The 19378-nt window shown below is 39.4% G+C and overlaps 1 protein-coding gene across 4 annotated transcripts in view; it reads right to left on the minus strand.

Moving 5' to 3' along the window:
• Positions 1-16852, minus strand: part of cadm1b (cell adhesion molecule 1b) — a 169539-nt gene extending 152687 nt beyond the window's left edge. For all 4 annotated transcript variants that reach the window (XM_085430382.1, XM_085430383.1, XM_085430381.1 and 1 more), the window contains exon 1: positions 16718-16852. In XM_085430382.1, the coding sequence (XP_085286508.1) occupies positions 16718-16793 (76 nt within the window). In that variant the 5' untranslated portion in view covers positions 16794-16852. The remainder of the gene's footprint in view (positions 1-16717) is intronic.
• Positions 16853-19378: the final 2526 nt, after the last annotated feature.

A 19378-nucleotide genomic window follows, 5' to 3' on the forward strand; every position in this document is an offset into this window, starting at 1 on the left:
TGCATAAAGACCATTTTTAAGCAATCTGTCCCCACCTTTTATCAGTATTCCCTTTTCTTTTATTTTGATTCCTCCTTCTAATGAAACACTTCATTAATTTTTACAAGAAATAAATCACACCCGCTGTCTATGCCCCCATCTGTAATCACTTCAATCCAATCAGTCCCTTGTAGAGCATTTTCAAGGTTTTGCTGCTGGCTCTTTGGGACAGTTTTACATTTGGATTTACCTTTAAGTCATTTTATAGTTTTAAATGAATTTTAAAAATGCTTTTTGTGAGCTTATCTTCCAAACCAGGCATACCAATCTCAGAAAACAAGCCCAGGAGCTCCATGTCCCAAACACTCACCATCAGGATTAGAAACCAATAAACCAAGACCGATCACACCACTAGAAGCAGTCCACAACACAACAAGTGGGCACAACAGCCCAGAAGCACCTCTACACCCCACAGCCTGCCCTGAAAACCACTGGGAAAGCAGACCAGAACACCGCCGGACCACCAGACAGACCAGCATCCACATCTATGCCAGGAGCAACACTCTGAACATCAAATTACAGCTCCACCACAGGTGACTGTATGACGTTCATGCTGATAATAGGTGGCTTTGAGCCTGGGTTGGGTTCTATATAACCAACCAGTATTATTAGTGACAAGCTGTGCAAATCCCAGACATAAATCATGTGCTTGTGGTTGTCTCCTTAGATCAGTGTTTCCCAACCACTGTGCCGTGGCACATAGGTGTGCCGTGAGAAATGATCAGGTGTGCTGTGGAAAATTACATTGTCTTCCACTAGAGGGCAGTACAGCCAGTGGCTCTAATTAATTACATAATAGTCATGCTGTGAGTGAGACAACGCAGCGAGTAATAGCAATAGATAAATATTTGAAAAGAAAATATGACCTGGGTCCTGGACAAAGTTCCGACCCAGATGAAGGCCCTAGCATGACTAGTGGTCAGAAGAAAGCAAAAAAGTGTGACCGTGTGATTTTTTTAATGTGAAACATGTGCGTGGCTCCAAAATGTTGGAAAACAATGCCTTAGATGATACCTTGATATATCCACTGCTTAGAAACTTGGAAAATTAGGAGATGTTGGCTTCTCAGATTCAGTTCTTCTTTTGTTTTTACAAAAGTGATGTGCTGACAGCAAAAATATTCTAGAAAATAAGTTATATTATAATCCAGTTTCACAATGCATATGTAGCCATCTTGCCTCAACACTGCTGCCAGGAAATCACCAAGCAATCTCTAGGCCTGTGTCACCACATTTCATGCATTTTCATCAAGTAGTATTACAAAAGAGAGAGACGCGATTTGAGAAAAAGGAATGCTTTCATGTCCTTTATCTAAATAGAATTTAAAAGCTGTTGTTCCGAGGGGTTAAAATTTTCAGCTTTCTACCCTAATATCTGCTGCTTCACCTCAAGCAAGGCTGCTTTCTGATGATTCAAATAATTCCAGCCCCTCTCCTCAAATGGAACGTTTTGATGGATTATGCAGTGTCAACCTTCACCGCGCTGAGCACATTTGAATAAATGTAGATTTGAGATTTACTGAAAGATGAGGCCAACATGTCAAAGTGATACACAACTGAATGCAAATGCTCTGACTTTGAAGCTCTAGCATTTCGAAAACGCAGAGTGGAATTTTACAAACTTTTATGTGCCGAATCTAAAATCTTTTCTTTTTTTCTATGTTAATTAAATTTATTCAGGTTGTTGTCACACCACGTATTGGCGTATTCCACTGACAGGCAGTAATGAAGTTAATAGTGATTTGCCCGTGCGCTGACATCTATTGTATAAACTGTCTTCATTACAGGAAGGGTTTTCATTCGCCATCATATCATTAGAAATTCAAAGGAAAGAGTTTTAAATGTGAAGAGATTCTGTTAAATTGGCCTGAACGTACAATATAAAAAGGCAGAAGGAAAGAAAAACTCATTTGCGCAAAACAGTGAGAAACAATCAGCATAAACCGTAGAAGATATGACATTTGGGTACAAGTGACAAAATTAAATCATGTACAACAATCCTATTACACATGTATGCCATTTGACAACCCTTAAGTCTACTGATATTTGAACCAGAATAATCCATGTTGTGCAGGTCCAGCCTATTTATTCATGCACAGATCGTGATTCTCTCAGGGTTGGGGAAATCAGCTTTTGCTTCAATACCGCTTTTGTCACATGCATACTTCCCTGCCCTCGCTAACTACACTATCTCCCTGCCTGTTCAAGCAAAACTTTATGCTAAGTAAATCATTTACATCTCCCAAGCAGCCTATCTACATTTTCCAATAAAACCCTAAATTGATGGATGTCATCTTAGTGCTCACAGGCAATAACTCCTGCTGCTTCGAAATAACAATATGTTTTCGCTTTATGAGGTCTAGACATGCTATTCTTTTTAATGACATCCCTAGGCCAGTACTGTTTACATTTATTGATATCTGTTTTTAGACTGGAGCAACTCTGCCTTCCTAAGTGGTTTTCTGTACAGAGCTAAGTTTGACTTACGCTGACAACAAAACTTTTCATTTGGTAAGTTTTGACCACAGAAAGCGGCTGTAAAAATATTTTGTTCATATTCTTTTCTGAGATGCATCCTGTTGATGTTTTTTTTTAAAAAGAGTGCAACTTAAAAAGCAAAACCTTAAAAGTAATTGATTTGGCAATTTTACATGTTATGGAAATTAAATTAAACTTTAAAACTATAACATATATTTGCCAAAGCAATTGGGCAAGTAGCTAAATTGCATATCAAGTGGAAGTAGTATAATCAATGAATATTCCTCATGTGGTTTCATATGCACATTGCTTGGGAGTCTTCCGTCATATTGGACATGATACACCCAGACGTTGTATGTGAAAAATATGTAGTCCCGATTGATTGGACAGTCATTTATAAAGAAGGCTATTCACGATAAACTTCCTTATGAATTCTTAGGTCCCTAGGAAACTGCCTAAATCAGCTGATCTTTGCAGGGAAGACACCAACTTATGTGCAAACATTTGCTGTGCCTATAAAACTTGAAAAAATGCAAAGCAAATTAGAACTGAAGAACATTCCCTTTCAAAGTAATAGATGCACTTTAGCACTGCAAATGACATGTTTCAAACTTTTACTCTTAAAGCAAATGGTCTCCATTTCTAGTTTGTGTCACACTTTTAACAGTTTCGCTACCCCTCGGAGAGTACCTGCTAAATGTCTGTAGAGAAGACAGCATGTTCCACCTAAAGTACGAGTGAATGCAGCAACCTACTAGCGGCCAAATCAATTGCAAGAAGGTTTGGAAAACATTTTTCCCAAATGGCCAGTGATTGCCAAGAGGTCATTGCCAGGTCTAAAGTTTTGTGTGACTGGGGCTTCCGTGATCAATTTCCCAGCAACTACCAACAACCTCCAGAAAGCGCTCACTCAATGGACACAGAATAAACCCTCCAGACGTGTAGGGCTGCTGCGTTATCACTTGACTGTACATTGTCACTATAACTGTAGAAAGTCACGGACAAGTTAACATCACATGGTTGGCAGGTATGTGTCTGCAAAACTTCACATGACTTATACTGCATGTAAAGCTTGATACACAAGCTGAATTCTGTTTTTAATAAAATAATTTCACAGGTTTAAAAGTATACTTCTAGTTACTGTGCCAATCATCACCACCTTAAAGTAGAGCTAAGTTACAGGTAGCTAGCTAACCTTAGCCGTAATGCTTGCTAACAGTAGGCTACCATTGCAAGAAATTACTGCATTTTCAGGACAACAGAGCAATGGAGGACGGTCTATTGCAGGCATGGATAATTCATTTTCCTAAGGGGTCACAGGACAAATTGGGACTGGACGAGTAACCTAACTTCAGTTCTGATCATTATTAATTTGGTCTTTTTTTTAAGCTTATTGGTATGGCCCTACACAACAGTCCCAGTTTATCATGTAGTCCCTTGGGGAAATTAATTGTGCACTCCTGGTCTAGTGTACCTGTAAACACTACGTTGGTTATGGGTTTCTAAATGCTGATGAAAACATATTTATTAAACAGCTTCTTTCATGAGCCGAGTCTGACATAAACACAGAATTTTCTCTCAAATTGTAAACAGTTTTAGTGATTTCAGCTCTGAAATTTTGAGATCAATGCCATTTTTCTTGTTGCACATAAAAACAGGACTGAATTAGACATAAGCTATTATCATGCATTATCAGCGAGCGCGTTAGCAGCTGATAACAATCAGGGTCAATCACATGAGCTCCTCTCATCTCTTTAAAAGCATTCCTCTCCCCATAGTGATGTATAATTTGGCAATGCCAGAGAGTTCAGAGGAGGTTCTCCCAAGAGGAAATTTATAATTTAAGGATGCGCAAGTGAAAAAAATGCAGCTAGCAAAATAAAGTGCCACAGGCGATGTTAAAATCCCAAATTTCCAACATGAACTAAATATGCAATTTGACATAATATAAACCAAATAATGGTGGACAACAAAAATGCAGTTTATTTTTTGTAGTTTAAATTTTTCACATTATTTAGGAACATTTAGTTAGATTTGGTTCTGTCTACAAGCAGCTAAGTCACTATTGCCAAACTGGAATGGAAGTGTTTGTGGCAGCACAAAGTGACAATTCCGGTAATGACCCTGTTTACGGCTCACAAATAATGATCCTGTGAACCCCTGTACCATCAGAAAATAAGACAGCAAAATTTTGTGGCACACACCCGGATGAAAACAGAGCCCAGAGTTCACAGGAAGGAAGGAAAAAGCATTTCCGTAAAGTGCACACAGCTACCGAGCAACTATTGAAATGACTGATAGCTCTCACAAGAGAGGGAGCAACACTGATCCTTACAAGGAAAAACAAAATCCTAATATGACTGATAGACAAGATGACAGACAGACTAAACTTCAGTTTCTGCACACACAGGTTCACACAGTGTGCTACAGTGTCCACATATTTTACTAGTTACTGCCTTGTCCAAAAACTAGATCATTAACACACTTAAAAATAAAGGCAAATTAAGCGCAAGAGAGGTGTTGAACCTTTTTGTAAACAGTAGCTCCCCACTAATGAGTACTGGCATGTCTTCTCCCTCTCTGAAGAATGCAAAACCAATTGAAACAGGTTTAGAGAGGGCATAAATTTCACAATGACCAATTAAATTCACAGTGTTTCAAAACTAGATGAGACCTGATTACACAAAAGAACATGAAATCAAATATTACTGAAGTGAGAAGCAGACTTTGTTGTTTCTTCACCTTGCTAAAGTATGGAGTTCTGGTTGTAAGCTACAAAGCCATCCACAAAGACAAAGGTCCTTCCTGATCAAGAACAGCCACTAAAATGTACGAATATGTGCCACTTTGCTATTCTACCTTTGAGCTGTCCCGTTGCCTCCATACATCTTCTTTTGTTTATCGAGTGGCATATAAAAGTATGTAAAATGAACACTATGTAGTGCATACTAAAACATATAAAGGCAAACATTACAACAAAAAGGCTACCTTTAGAATAAAGGGAATACATGATTGACGTCTTGCTCCCATAAAAACGACACCTAACGACCTCCACCGTATCCTCAATGATGAGTTTTGAAACCTCAGTATATGTCAATAAAAATGTGGGTTGACATCCATTAGGATAGTTTCCAGATTTTGCAAGGGTAGCTGTATATAAGCGGACGTGAAATATGACAGAAACCATAACGTTCAAGGGTTAATCCTATAGGTTCTCAATAAGTAAAGAGTTAAGCTATAACTTTAGAACAGTAAATGGCAAGCATGGATAGAAATTTGGGTTATTTGTTGTGGATTTGAATAAATGAAAGTTCTGCTTGTTAGTAATGGAAAAGGGAAACATTCAGTGGGTGTGCCCTCCCACAAATAGACTCCCACCCCCCCCCCCCCCCCCCCCCCCAAAAAAAACGTCATCACAAATTCAAAGCATTAAGACTGTGCACTTTGCATATATTTATATATGCAAATATAACAGCTCTTCCATTTTTGCCAGAATTTGTACACTGGTGGAACAAAGAAAAAAGTAGAGATGAAAGAATTAACTTGAGTGAAAATCTGACATGTGGAATCGGCTTATCTTGACAAATGAATAGCATTAATGAAGGTATGCAGCTTAGATCCATGTTCCTGTTTTTTTAAGCTCTGAAACTATTTTGTGCAATATAAGTTGCACTTTTAATAGGAAAGTTATAGAGGGTTTGGAAGCAGTAACACAAGAACAAAACAAACATCAACATATAATGATAAAGCAAAAACATGCATTCTGGCTCCATTAAAGCCCCGCAGTTCATTAAGGGAGTCTCAAGACGGTGTAGACCCCACTGGGAAAACAGAAAACAGCATACAGCCACATACTGAATGAAAAAAAATCATAAACTAAATAATCATTACAAGAATACAAAGAAACTGAAATCTAAATTAATGCAATTAAATTTCGTAAAATGTTTTGGAGGCTTTGGCTTCAACACGTTGGTCAGTTTGTTTGGTCCATTAAAACACAATCAGCAGTGTATATATTTAAAAAAAGATAATAATACTTCCATATATTTTGATAAGATCCCCAACATCACTAACTGAACTGAAGCCCCAAACCATGACCTGACTGGTGTACCTCTCTCCTGACCTCCATGTGTATACTTCATTTTTTAACCAAAGCATTCAAATTTGTATTCATCACTAAGACCTGTCTTATGGAGAGACACATCTTTGCTGGACTTTTTCCTATTTCTCAAGGACATGACTTTGAGATACTGCTCATCTCCTGTAGATTGTTTTTGTAGGCCTGACACCTCTTTTTCTTGTCCTATACTTGTCCAGTTTGTCCCATTTTTTTAAGAACACACCGCACACCATGTTGACATATGGCAAGTTTTCAGTTAATAGCTCTTTAGGAATCAACTTGTTGTTCCAAAAATACTATTTTCTGCCTGTCAAACTGTGTTATCCTTGACATTTTTCATAGATTCGACTAAAGAAACGGGTACAAATGAGTGTTTTTGTGACAGGCTGCTAGGGAGAAGGGCTTAAAGATACAATTTAAAAATGAGACTTTGATAAGTTGTTATGTGCAGACACAACACTGGTTCATCCTTTTAGTTAGGTGGCTTTTCTTAAGCTTAAATGAGTCATAGGTCAGTATTAGCAAAAAACAACAAAAAAAACTAAGTGGCATTTCTTTTTATTTTTCAGTTAATTGCTTTGATATTTTATCTTTATTTGACAGCCACTGCAGAGGTAGGGGAACTATGGAGTGAGCAACACAGCAGCATGACATCCAACATAGGTCCCTCATCTAGTAGAATAGTGCCAACAGTTTGCCAATAACAGAGATATTTAACTTATTTTTCCATTAATGCATTATTATTACATTTCAATGGCCTCGGTATAGTTTCATGTTTTCCTGCATATAGCCGACACCAACACCTCTGCACTCTTTCAAATGAACATGCATGTGGAGAGCAGCTATAATCCAGCACTGTCACAAAACAAGAGAAAACAGATACAAGGTATTTCTTTCTGTTAGTTGCATTTTTAAATGGGAGCCTAACATAACAGCGTATTTCCAGATGCTAATTAATCATCTCTTCTCAGCTTTATTTTGTTCCACCACGTGTTTGGTGAAAAAATTTGCTGTTTGCAGACAAAGACAAGTGGAAAATAAACTCCCCGGTGTCTCTTTCTTTCTCCCTCGCTCTCTGTCTCACAAGCAGCAGTCGTGCTCTTGTGTTTGGGCCACATAGTGTGCACTTTGGTGGGTGGATAGTAATACCCTAACTGAGTTCCCCACAAACTCTTCATCCGCTGCCCACTCTGCTATCAAATGCTGGCAAATATGCAGGGGAGGTAGAAGGTTGCCAGGTCCTATCATCTGGGAACCAGAGTGTGCATGTATATATGTGGGATTCTCTTAGGCCACATATTAGGCCTCTTGGATTTTATTGATTGGTGATGGTATATATACTCAAGTGCCTCAAGTACTGTATGACTGAAACAAGTACATACTGGGTCTTTGAGAACTTTAAGCTATGCTAAGATCATTTTATTTTAGGGAATATTTACCAAGAATAAAAAGTAACTAGATATGATAAGATGTTTTTTAGCACCACATACAGAATCTTTTTTGTTTAAAGCGAGTGTGCAACATGAATTTAATCAGGTTTTGCAGCGCAGCGATACTGATAAAGTATATTCAGTACAGTTGGTATGCAGACTAAGAAAGTCTTTATTTTTGAGGATGCTGTTGATGCGATCATTCGCACACAAAGAGAAATTAAAACTAATTGTGTGAAACAGCTTGAAGAACTTTTCAAACAACACAAATTCTATTTTCAATCGTTGGACATGGATTTGATTCTGAAATAGAAAAGCTCCCATGCGTTAAGCTCACCATCTGAGCTTCAGGGCAGCTGATGGCTTAATGGCTCGGGGTTAAATTTCCTTGTTAGCTACAAACAGACTGTTATTTGGAAGCCATTGGATCAAGCCCATATTTCCTTTCAAATACATTTACCTGTCATCTCAGCTGTAAACAATGTGACTTTGAGTTTCCCCTTTCCATTAGCTCTATTGCCTCCCATGTCTCGCCGCAGTGCAATGACTCAAGTATGAAAAGTAATCAATAGGCTTCTGGTTTGGGTGAATGAGTCTTAGTGCTTGGTTTGCACAGTCTTGATCGGCCTGACAATGACAGATTATAGTGCTGTATCTGAGGGTAATTAAGATGGGTCTATCGTCACGCTGATAATTCAAGAGCATGATGCCCCAGAGGCTGGCAACACCAACCTGTCAGACAACAACTCACTTCTGAGTAAACAGCATCCGAATTTCACCTTGAGCAGCACTCACTGTATGGATTCTGCAACGATGATTAGCTCTTACATTTTTATCCCTACTACAGACTTACTTTCATCAGGTTAAACCAAGTGTATCTGAATATATATATACATGCCTAATTATATTAAATTCAGATCACTTATTTAAAGGGGGCAGCCATCTATCCGTGCATCCATCCAAGTAGACTCTGGGGGCAACAGCCAGTCTGTCAAGGCTGGCTAATAATATGTATGATATTCCACCAAGTAAGCGATGTTAACCCAACCTACAACCCCAGAACAAATGTTTCTGTTTAGAGCTGCTTAATGTGTCCAGTCAAAGGATGTATCTCTTCAATCAAAGGAAATCTTTTAAAAACTAATACCCAGCAGCGATAGAGACTAGATCTGCATACCGACTTAAAAACAGCGGGGATACAGCTAGCCTTGCTTTGTCGAGAAATATCAAAATCTACTTACTATGTTCTGTATGGTTCACTATTTCATTGGCTAATTTCTTGAATACTTTAATCTAAAGTAACATCACCAGTTTGATTTTTATAGAGGCTTAAGCACCAAACTATGCCTTTGTGGGTGGTACTACCTCATTGGAGTCTAAAAATGTCGCCTTGCTCTCGTCAGTCCAGGGTTGATTTTTGGTCTGGATTACACAAACAACCTGCAATATGTTAATCAGTGAACTTTAAAGGTGTTGGCTGATGTGTTTTTCTAGCCTTTATGGAAAACTAAGGCTCCATATACATAAATAAGGCCAACAAATATTACAAATATTTATCACTGTCACCAAGTGCAATACAGCAACAATGTTCAATCAGCAAACAGACCATTAAAATCAAGTCAGCTACACATCGTCAACATCTAACGTATATCAGGGGTATATGTTAGATGTTTTTTCATCAGTTAAATGAATAAATCATTGAAAAAATACTGTTTTTCATGCTTTTCAAAAGAGATGATTTTTTGCTTTCTTCTGCTTTGTAACATTTTATCGAATAGCTAAACCATTTTCAAAAACAGTTGGGAAAGCAGCATTAAATTTAAAAAGAGGCATAATTTTGGACTATATGTTCTCAGAATAAATCATATTCTGGGAATATGTCTGATTTCTTTAATACATGTTTGTTCTTTCCAGATGACATCACTGAGTAAATCAAATTAGGAAAGCTTTAAGGTGCAATGGTTGCAGTGTTAAAACAAAACTTAAAGTACTAAGGTATTCTAATGTTGTCCCAGTGTAAGGGAACAACATTTCATCAAGCTTGAATAAATTCATTCGGAGCGTGCCAACAAGAAAAGCAGGGACTGATTCCACAGGAGGGTGCAAGGCAAGAGCCATCCTTGTCTTAATATGTTACTGGATATGCACGAGATTTTTCCAATTTCACTATATTCTCAGAATAAAGTGTGATAGCTGCAACAATTGTCTTTCTATTAGAAGAGTAGGATTTATTGATTAGTGAAATGTTTGCATTCTGCCGGCACTGAGGAATAGTTGTATTTTTGATTTTGTAAAGCAGCGCTGCATCACTCCCACTTGTATGCTGCTGTTTACACTGGACTCTGAGCACACACTGGTTATTTTATCAGGCTCAGATCCACCCAAACAAGCCACGAGAGGAGAAAGAAAGGAGCTGCTCCATTCCTGATGTCTGAAATGCAACTAAGCTCTGCCAGGGGAAGAGAAATTCCTGCCTTCAGACTTCTAAATAACCTGCCATCAAGCCACAGTGGGCAAAGTGGATAAAACCGGTCCAAGGAGGGGGGGTGGGCAATATTTCCAAATGTGGAAACGTAATGATAAACTGAATCCGGGTCATTTTTCTTAGCAGATCAAACAAAATCTCCTCTTTTATAAGTTAAATTGGAACCTTTTTCATTCTTATTCCAGCAGTGGATTAGAGGGAACTCGATAACTGAATTTATTGATTAGGGATGCAGTCTACTCTAAGAGAAAAAGTCCTTTCTCCTCCACATTCATCAACTGTTATTTAGTCCTAATGTTGTGAGTTATCATCTGTGCCATCCACCCTCGAGGTTCTCTCTTTGTTCAGTCCTTTTAGCCATGACTAATCTAAAGACAACACAATTTGTTAAAATATTATTTAAATAATTTGGGTTGCCCATAAGAAAAAGCATTGACGACCTGGATAATCATCAATAGGAAAATCCTTGCCTATTTTGATCCCCGTTTGGTTCAAGCAGTGCAATTTTTGATGGTTTAACACTGAAATGAAATACATCATCTAATATTTTGTGAGAATCACAACTCAGATATTGAATATGACACATGGATGAGTGGACAAATTTTGCAGAATGGCCCTTTGGGTCCATCTGATCTGTGTAATTTCTGATAATGTGAAACGTCTCCCCAGAATCTGTCAAAATCCAGCAAGAGGACAAATGCAGGAGGACCCAGCTTAGCTTGGTGGGTGCAAAATGTGAAATGCCATGATGGCCAGTCGATTGCATGTCATGTTACAAACTCGTAATTTTTATAATGCTGCACAACCCTCAACCATACCGAGGTTAAGAGCGAGTTTCACCTCATTTTTGAGCTGTACAGCCCACAAAGTGACTGTTTTGGTTGGCTCTCACCTCTCAAAAGATCAACATTCGAGATCAAAACGCAGACAGACACAGTCAGAGACTACCTGATGAACGTATTTGAGCATTTAGCAGCTAAAGAGCAACCAACAATGCAGCTATAAGAGAGGAACATTTGAGCGACAATAATTTTTTTAATAAAATAAAATCATGTTTATGCAGAAAAATAAAAAACTAAATGTCAACACAGTCCAATATCTTTTATCATGTTTCAGAGTTTTTGTAGAATTTGTTTCTCATGGCTATATACAGTAATAAGATTTCTCAGTATTTATTAATTTGAGCATTTGTAATTTATTTCATGTGGTCTTCCTATTCATTTGATATTAAACGTCTTTGCATCAGAGAGAGCCAAAAAAATGTGAATTTACATAAAATTACTGCCAAATCTTCAAATGTATATTCAACAAAGAGTGGCGTGCAGTTGCAACTGTACAACAACAAACCACCCCTCCTTGGCTACCCAAAGCCATGTGCAGTAGATGTTTAGCTATGACACGGTAGAATCGCTGTAATTGAATAAGCATCTCATTCAAGGTGAGAAGGATATATTAGAAAGCACAACAGCAACCAGTTAATGTCAAGTAGCGATCGCAGTAGATATTAGCATTGCCACTGTTTTAGATTGAATCATATTGCACTGCGGTAAATTCAGAGAAGGTTTAAAGGTGTCAAAGTGAATCTATTACACCGTTACTGGCATCTGTGAAGTTGTATTTGGCAAAATGAATAGTCATACTGACACCACCAACCCAAACCTAACTTTAGCAAGCAATCAATCGTGTTTTGTGGAGGTTTTTTCATTGTTTGTTTATTGTTTCTTTTTTATTACTTTAACGGTTATGGAGGGTTTCTACCCACTGGAGTTCTTCATTTCCAAAGTGCTGTGCTTTGACTGCTCCACGGCCTTAATGGTGGCTTGTAATTGCTCCATCACCCACACTAATGTGCACTCTATGCCCCTTTCAAAACAAAATCTTTGCATTTACTTTTTTTTTTGTCATTGTGGTCCTGATTGTCAGCGTCTAAGCATCGCAGCCAATAGAGTGAGGTCTCCCAGATCCAGGGAACAGAGAGAACAATGTCATATTCATAAGCAGAGACATCAGCACTCCTGCTCATTACCACAGCACTGTGAATGGAGGCTTCTGTCCCCACAATCATGAAAGAACCTGTCATCTGTCTGTTTCTCCTAATTGACTGTTTACTACATTTCAACACAGACAGACAGACACATTTTTGATCGGCCTCAGTTTGTCATTCAGTTGTACATAAATTCCTTACATAGAAGATCCACAGTTATTTTTTTTATTTTTTTTGGTGGCAGGCTGGTTGGGGGTGTTGGTAATAATAACTACACAACTCAGTGTGATGTAGGTCTCCAGCACTACCTCCTGTGACCTTGACAAAACAACCTGATAGAGCATTTACTTAAAGGTTCTGCTATAAAGTGTATGGACAAAAACCTTCATGCCCAGCACCCAGGGAGATACTTTTAAAGAGACGTTGGAGTCTTTCAGAAATTGAAAGGAATATAAAGTCAAGGATAGAAAGAGATTTTCAATTTTTCCCAACACGGACCTCCATAACCACCTTCTTTCTCTGTGTATATTGGCTGGCTTACAACAACACCTGACGTGAAAGGACAAGTGTTGAAGTGAAATCTGCCCATTTGCCTTGAGCTACAAGGACCCTCTGCACGTAGATTCATTTTATAAGCTCAAAGAGAGTGTGAAGTTTGATCGCGAGTGCACATTCACACACTCTGCCTTGCAGAGACTAGATAGAGATGGCTTTAACTGCATTTGATTTACAGATGAGCCCCTGCAATCTTTGCATTTTCACACAGCATATACAGTAGGAAGATGCAGCCTGGAAGTGTGATGTCCTCAGTGAAGTAATAAAACTCCAGTCTATATGATTTTCATCGTTGCAGCTCCTACAAGTGGCTACATTTCTTACATGCATCACCTGCCATTTTTCTGCCAGCCGCTCGCTTTCCAACAGTAAGATTAGCTGCCACCGCATAAAGTAGTGCCATGCATTATCCAGCAATTAGAGTGAGGCTTATTAAGCAGAGTTTAATGTAAATTTAATGAGCAATAAATTCAATTTCTTTAAATAGAAGAGAATATTATTGTTACAAATGATGTACTGTGGTGATCTCACCGTACAGGCCATGAAATACTTTGCAAGCGGGCACATATCAATGAGCCATTAAGTGCCGTATTACATTTATCCCGAAACACTGTACTGTACTGTAAGTGCTATTTTATAGAGATAGTCAAAAGAAGGCCACTTCAGTTTGCTACATAAATGGCACTAATGAACTGGGAGCTGAAACAGTTACTCAATTAATCGATTTGTGGATTCGCACAAAATTAATCTGCATCTACTTTGGTAATAAAGTAATTGTTTGAGGCGATTTTTGAGAACTAATGCCAAGCTTCACTGGGGAATTTGAGGCTTTTCTTCGTCTTTTGTAAAACTAAACTGCACATCTTCAAGCCTTAGACTTTTAGTCAGCCAAATAATGCAGTTTGATCGGGTTACCTTGGGCTTTGGAAGACTCGTGGACTATTGATCTAGATACTCTGGCAGTCAGTCAGGTAGTACCTAAGTACAAATTTTAGCTTTTTATTAAGCCAGTTATTTGGTATTTGTAGTTACTTCACAGAATTATTTGCTAAATACAAAACCCTAAAAGGAAATAATGAGCTGGATTTATATACTACATATATATTCAAAAAAAGTAAATGCATATATGAATAACATTTTACTGTTGTCTAACTGCAATGGTAAAATGTTCAAAATTAGTAAAATGCAGGGAAACATTACACTGTGCAGGAAACAAGTTAAAAGAGGATATTTTTATTCATTTTTTGATATTTGATCCTGTAGGGCTCAACAAAAATATGCAAAGTCAAATATGAATGTACTTCTTCGAGGCCCCAGCTTGCACCACTGGCACACACTAGCGGAAAAAAGTGGGGAGCTCAACATTCGTATGATGACTGAAGAACTAAAACACTGCCACCCTCCAGAATCCGAAGAGACAAACAGAAATTGAGGGAAAAGCAGCACACCGTTAGCAGATTTCAATAGGATCTGTTTCAAAGCCAAACCCCACCACAAGGAGCCACAGACAAACGTCTTCAATCACTCACTGGGTCACATGCCAACTGGCAACCGAGAGTACCGTAACAACTGTATGTTTCCTTTTGTTTCTCCCAGACCCTTTCCTTCAGCAGCGCGTTGAGGCTTCATGACAGCTCGTATTGATCCACTTCACCATCACTCAGTCCTGACGAATGACTTTAAACTGGCAATAAGTGGGATTATGCGACCTTCTGAAATTCAACCATCTGATCTGCTACAACAGGCCGAGCCCCAGGAGACGCAGGCAGAGAAATACTGCTAAACAGATACTTTGGTGAAATGCAAAGTCTGGGCATTTCATAACAGGATGCTGAGAAGCTCTTTAGCATTATCAGTGCTTCCCTTTTCACCTATCACTATGCACATTTTGTGCTAGGAAACATCAAGTTAGTGAAACTATTCTCGTCTCACTAGTTCAAATCCACACATTCTGGATCGTTTACAAAGAAAAATTTGAAAGCTGTAAAAAGAAAAGTTTCCCCACTGCACACACAGAGTTTGGGCCTTTTTTCTTTTGCGCCCAGCACTCACACATGGACAGCCAGAGAGCTGAATAAACTAGGGTCACATCCAACCCTTTCTCGCTTGGGGATTATTACCTGAAAGAAGAGGTCACACGAGTTTCCTGTAACGCTGCAGCTCTCAGCGTGCCGAGCTTGGGGTTGTTTCACATTCACGATGCTTTATTTTATTCAACTGAGAGGTTAATTAAATTAATGTGACAAGGAGACGCCAGACAATGCTGTAAATGTCATTTAACCGCTATTCAACACAGACTATAATAAATTCAACAACTGTGAAATGAAAGTCTCACAAGCAGTGAACTGGAAAAAAACGCAATGTCTAAAACTTCCTTTGACTAGTAACCTCATTTTGGGAACACTCTTTACCACTCGGGCAAGCACAGGCATGCAGTGATTAGTTTCTGCAGACCTGTTGATGTGTGCTGCAGATGCCACTGTTGTACAATGTGCCTGCAATTTCTAAAAAAATAAATAAAATAAAATAAACTGCTAAAAAAAGGGGGGGGGGGGGGGTCGCTCAAGTAATCTTCAAGTGTAAACCTGTCACTGCAACTGTTGCTTGCCATTTTAACAACATGCACAGCACAACATGTCCATCCTACCTCTGGGAGGGATTTAAAGTGGCTCCAAGCTGACATTTTAACCGCTTCACATGCGTCACATTGTCAGCGGATACGTTTTCCAGGGGAAAAAAAACACTGACGCATGCAACTCTGATGCAAACGCGGTGGAATAACGGGGAAATGATGGGACTGAGCACTGCAATAGCCACGCACATTTAGTTAGCCCTGGTTCGTGCAGTTACGCTGTGAAAAAACAAGAGTAACAAAGACATAACAGATTTACGTTTCCCAGCGTCACTCACTGAGGGGAAAAGTGAAGACTGCGGACCGGGAACACACACGGTCAGCAGCGGCTGCAGTTGTGCGGCCAGAGGACAATGTGCGAGACTAGAGCTGCAATGCGTGTTTTTCCTCCAAAGCGCACCTGAAGCCCAGACTTGGGAGATTTGTAGACACAGAGATGAGTTGGGACTGTGGAGGGTTATGCGGTATAAGCAAAGGATACGAGCGCACTCCAGCCGTGCTCTCTCTATCCTCTCTCTCAAGGCACAAGAGTCGACCACGTTTCAGTGAGCAATTGCCTTGTACTTGCCCTGGGTCAAAATACTGTACGACCACTTCACTCGATTATCTCTGGCGATACTTTATCTCCGCCTGTCCTAAGTGTGCAGCGCTGAGAATACTTTTTTCTAGCAGTCCTATCTGTAGCTGTGCTGCAGTGAAAAACTCAGGACAGCACCCCTTTTAATCAGCGCTAAAATAAGCCCACACGATAAGCAGCCCAACAGTCTCGAGAAACGGCGTGAGTAATTTGGAGTCGACGGCACTATCGGAGAAATAGAAAGTGATGCTGAGATTTGGAGGGGAAGCTTGTGCGCATCTAGAGCGCAAACGCACCACAACTTCTCCCGGTACTCCTCGGGCTTTTGCTGTGGAAGGGCTATTTCTGCATTAGGTACGGACACACAGGAGAAGCCCCACCAAAATAAAAACATACATACACCTACGAAAACACGTACCTTTCGGAAGAAACGCTGCTGAAATCACGAAAACAAAGAAAGAAATTGCGAGAGATCCGCTTCCCGTGATCGCCATGTTGGACACCTGCTTGAGACTGGTGGCGCTAAATCACCTAGAGACGGCCATGGGATGAAAATGTAGACACATGAGAGGCGGAGGGAGGGCTCAAGCAGGGAGCCCGCTATGATATTGGACTGCGTTGTGTTGCAATGACATGCAGGCCTATAAAACACTATAGGAATATTACAGTAATACCTGGAGACTTTACAGAAATGTAAAACAAACAGGGAATCACCCGAAAGCCCAGCAGGAATATTGAAAGAATATTACAGTAATTCCACGGGAAGTGTAAAAAACATGCAGGGAGGTGTGGTGATTTCACCACCGAGAACCACAGACACTTTATAGGAATATTATAGTAATTTTATTTTATGGTTATAGCTTTTTAGTTCATGTGAGTGAAACCAGCCTGTCCCCAGCTCGCTGCGCTTTGGCTTTATAGCTGACGCACAAATAACTCTGAGGTAGAAGAAGCGTTTAGTTTCTTATTTTTACGCAGCAGTTAGTCCAATGAGAGTAATATTTGGTAATTGAATTGTGTATTCTTATATTTACGATGCGCATCAATAACCTAAAGGAGCAACACGTATACATGGGTTATAATGTATCCACAGGTTTTAACAGTTCGTCTGTGTTTGTGTGTGTGTTTAATAACACGTGTGTTAAAAGGACCGCAACAGCCTGTTTAATTAAAGGAATAATTAGTAAAGTTTGGTGAAACGCTGTTCTCAGAGGTTTTGCTTAATGCCTACTCAAAGAGCGCCCCCTTTTCTTTAACTTGTGTATTGCATCCTTTGGTTGTGGCAGTGGTGGCGTGCTCCTCGAAATGAGGAGAAAACATGTCAGAAATCACATCAGAGGTGATCATTTAAAAAATTTGAATGGAAATGTAATATTGCAGATTATTAATAAGTGTGACCACCTGAACCCTCTGTTGTTCTCCTGCTCTATACTTTTTTTCTTTTTTTTATATCATACCTCCTAATGTTTCAAGTCCCTCAAGTTATTCTCACCTGAAACATGGTACATGTGGACGATCTTGTGGGAATCACAGCGCTACAGAGAACTGTGCATGACGACGTTGAATCTCATTTCCCTTTTTCATTGTGTCAAAACAGCACAAAGGCTGCTAATTGCACAATCTATTCTCTGAGACTGCGTGTCAGTCCTCATTCCATGGATGAGTAGATAGCATTTAGAACTTCACTCTAATGCTGCAGCCGTCCCTATCACTACAGATTGAATTCCACACATCAAATTTATTTCAGATGTTATTATCTGTGGCAGCTTGCCAGTTCTGCCTGCCACTCACACAATGTCTCCACAAGGTGTTTTCTCCTCACAGCACTGGCCAGGCTGCTTTACTTTCTGACAGCATAGTATTGGTGGGCACCAGTCTGCAAAGTGCACCTGGTTGAGGCATCCTCAATAAGTCAAAATTTCATATTTTTTACAGACCCCAGCCCCACCCATTGGTTATAATTTGATTTGCAGCATGCCTCATGGTCCTTTCCACTTCATGTGCACCACAATAACCCACACCTCCAACTTTTGTTTTCTCTCCCTTTCTGTCTCTTTTCCTGTCTCTGTGATTCACTCGACTACTGCATGGCATTTCCTTTGCTCACGAGAATAGATGGGGTTCCAGGGTCTCTCTAGGAAGAGAAGCCCAGCGTTTCTGTCTCCCCGAGCAGGATGAATAATAAATGGGAATGGATCAGATGACTGAACTGCTTGATCTGGATCCTCTGTAGTAATGGCTAACCATAGATTCTCCCTGCTATGTGTGTACGTTGGTATATGAGTGTGTGTGTGTGTGTGTGTGTGTGTGTATGAGTGTGTGTTGTGTGTGTTACAAGACAAACGGTCATGCACAAACTGTTAAGCAGTTTATTTTTGAGATCTTGGATGTGGGCCGAATAGTGGTGGAGCCATTTAATTGGGCCGCCATCAGCATTTTCTATTTAAATTAGTGGAGAAACTGGTAATAAAAGATTTTCACCCAGGCCTCTTTTTCAGTTAATGTTTGATTAGAAATGCAATGGTTTTAAATTAAGATTTCTTTTTCCCCCTGGTATGAAATCAATCAAATTAACGGAAATTGAATTATTTGAGATGGTAATCTATTTAGGCAAAACCATTCACCATGAAAATGTTTTCCTCCTGTTGTGAAAGGAGGAATAATTGAATCAGACCCTTGTAAGTGACCCTGAATGGCTGAGCCAGAACATGGTTTATTGAAATGAAATGTAGGTTTTCTTATGCTCAGGCCATATACGTGTATGTGAGCATTCACACGTATGTGTTTTCCTCACACCGTTAGCACATACTGTAGGGGACTCTACAGTTGTATGATGCGTAACGCAGCGGGCTAGAACACGGGAAGAGTAATGGACTGTAATCATGCTCGAGGAAATGCGTGTTTGCAAGACTCTCTTCTGACCTATTATTCACCCAAAATTCACATTTGCATGTCTTTAAACTTATTTTAGCACAACAGCATTTATAACCGAGGACAGGATTAGTGCAAATTTTAATTTCTTTCTTTTTTTTTATCCCCCCATAGCAAATTATTACAGGAAATGATACTCCAAATATAT

The sequence above is a fragment of the Copadichromis virginalis genome, linkage group LG14 (genome assembly GCF_057382275.1).
Source record: "Copadichromis virginalis isolate Kocher_CV1m ecotype Utaka linkage group LG14, C_Virginalis_male_GT1.1, whole genome shotgun sequence".
Lineage (NCBI taxonomy): Eukaryota > Metazoa > Chordata > Actinopteri > Cichliformes > Cichlidae > Copadichromis > Copadichromis virginalis.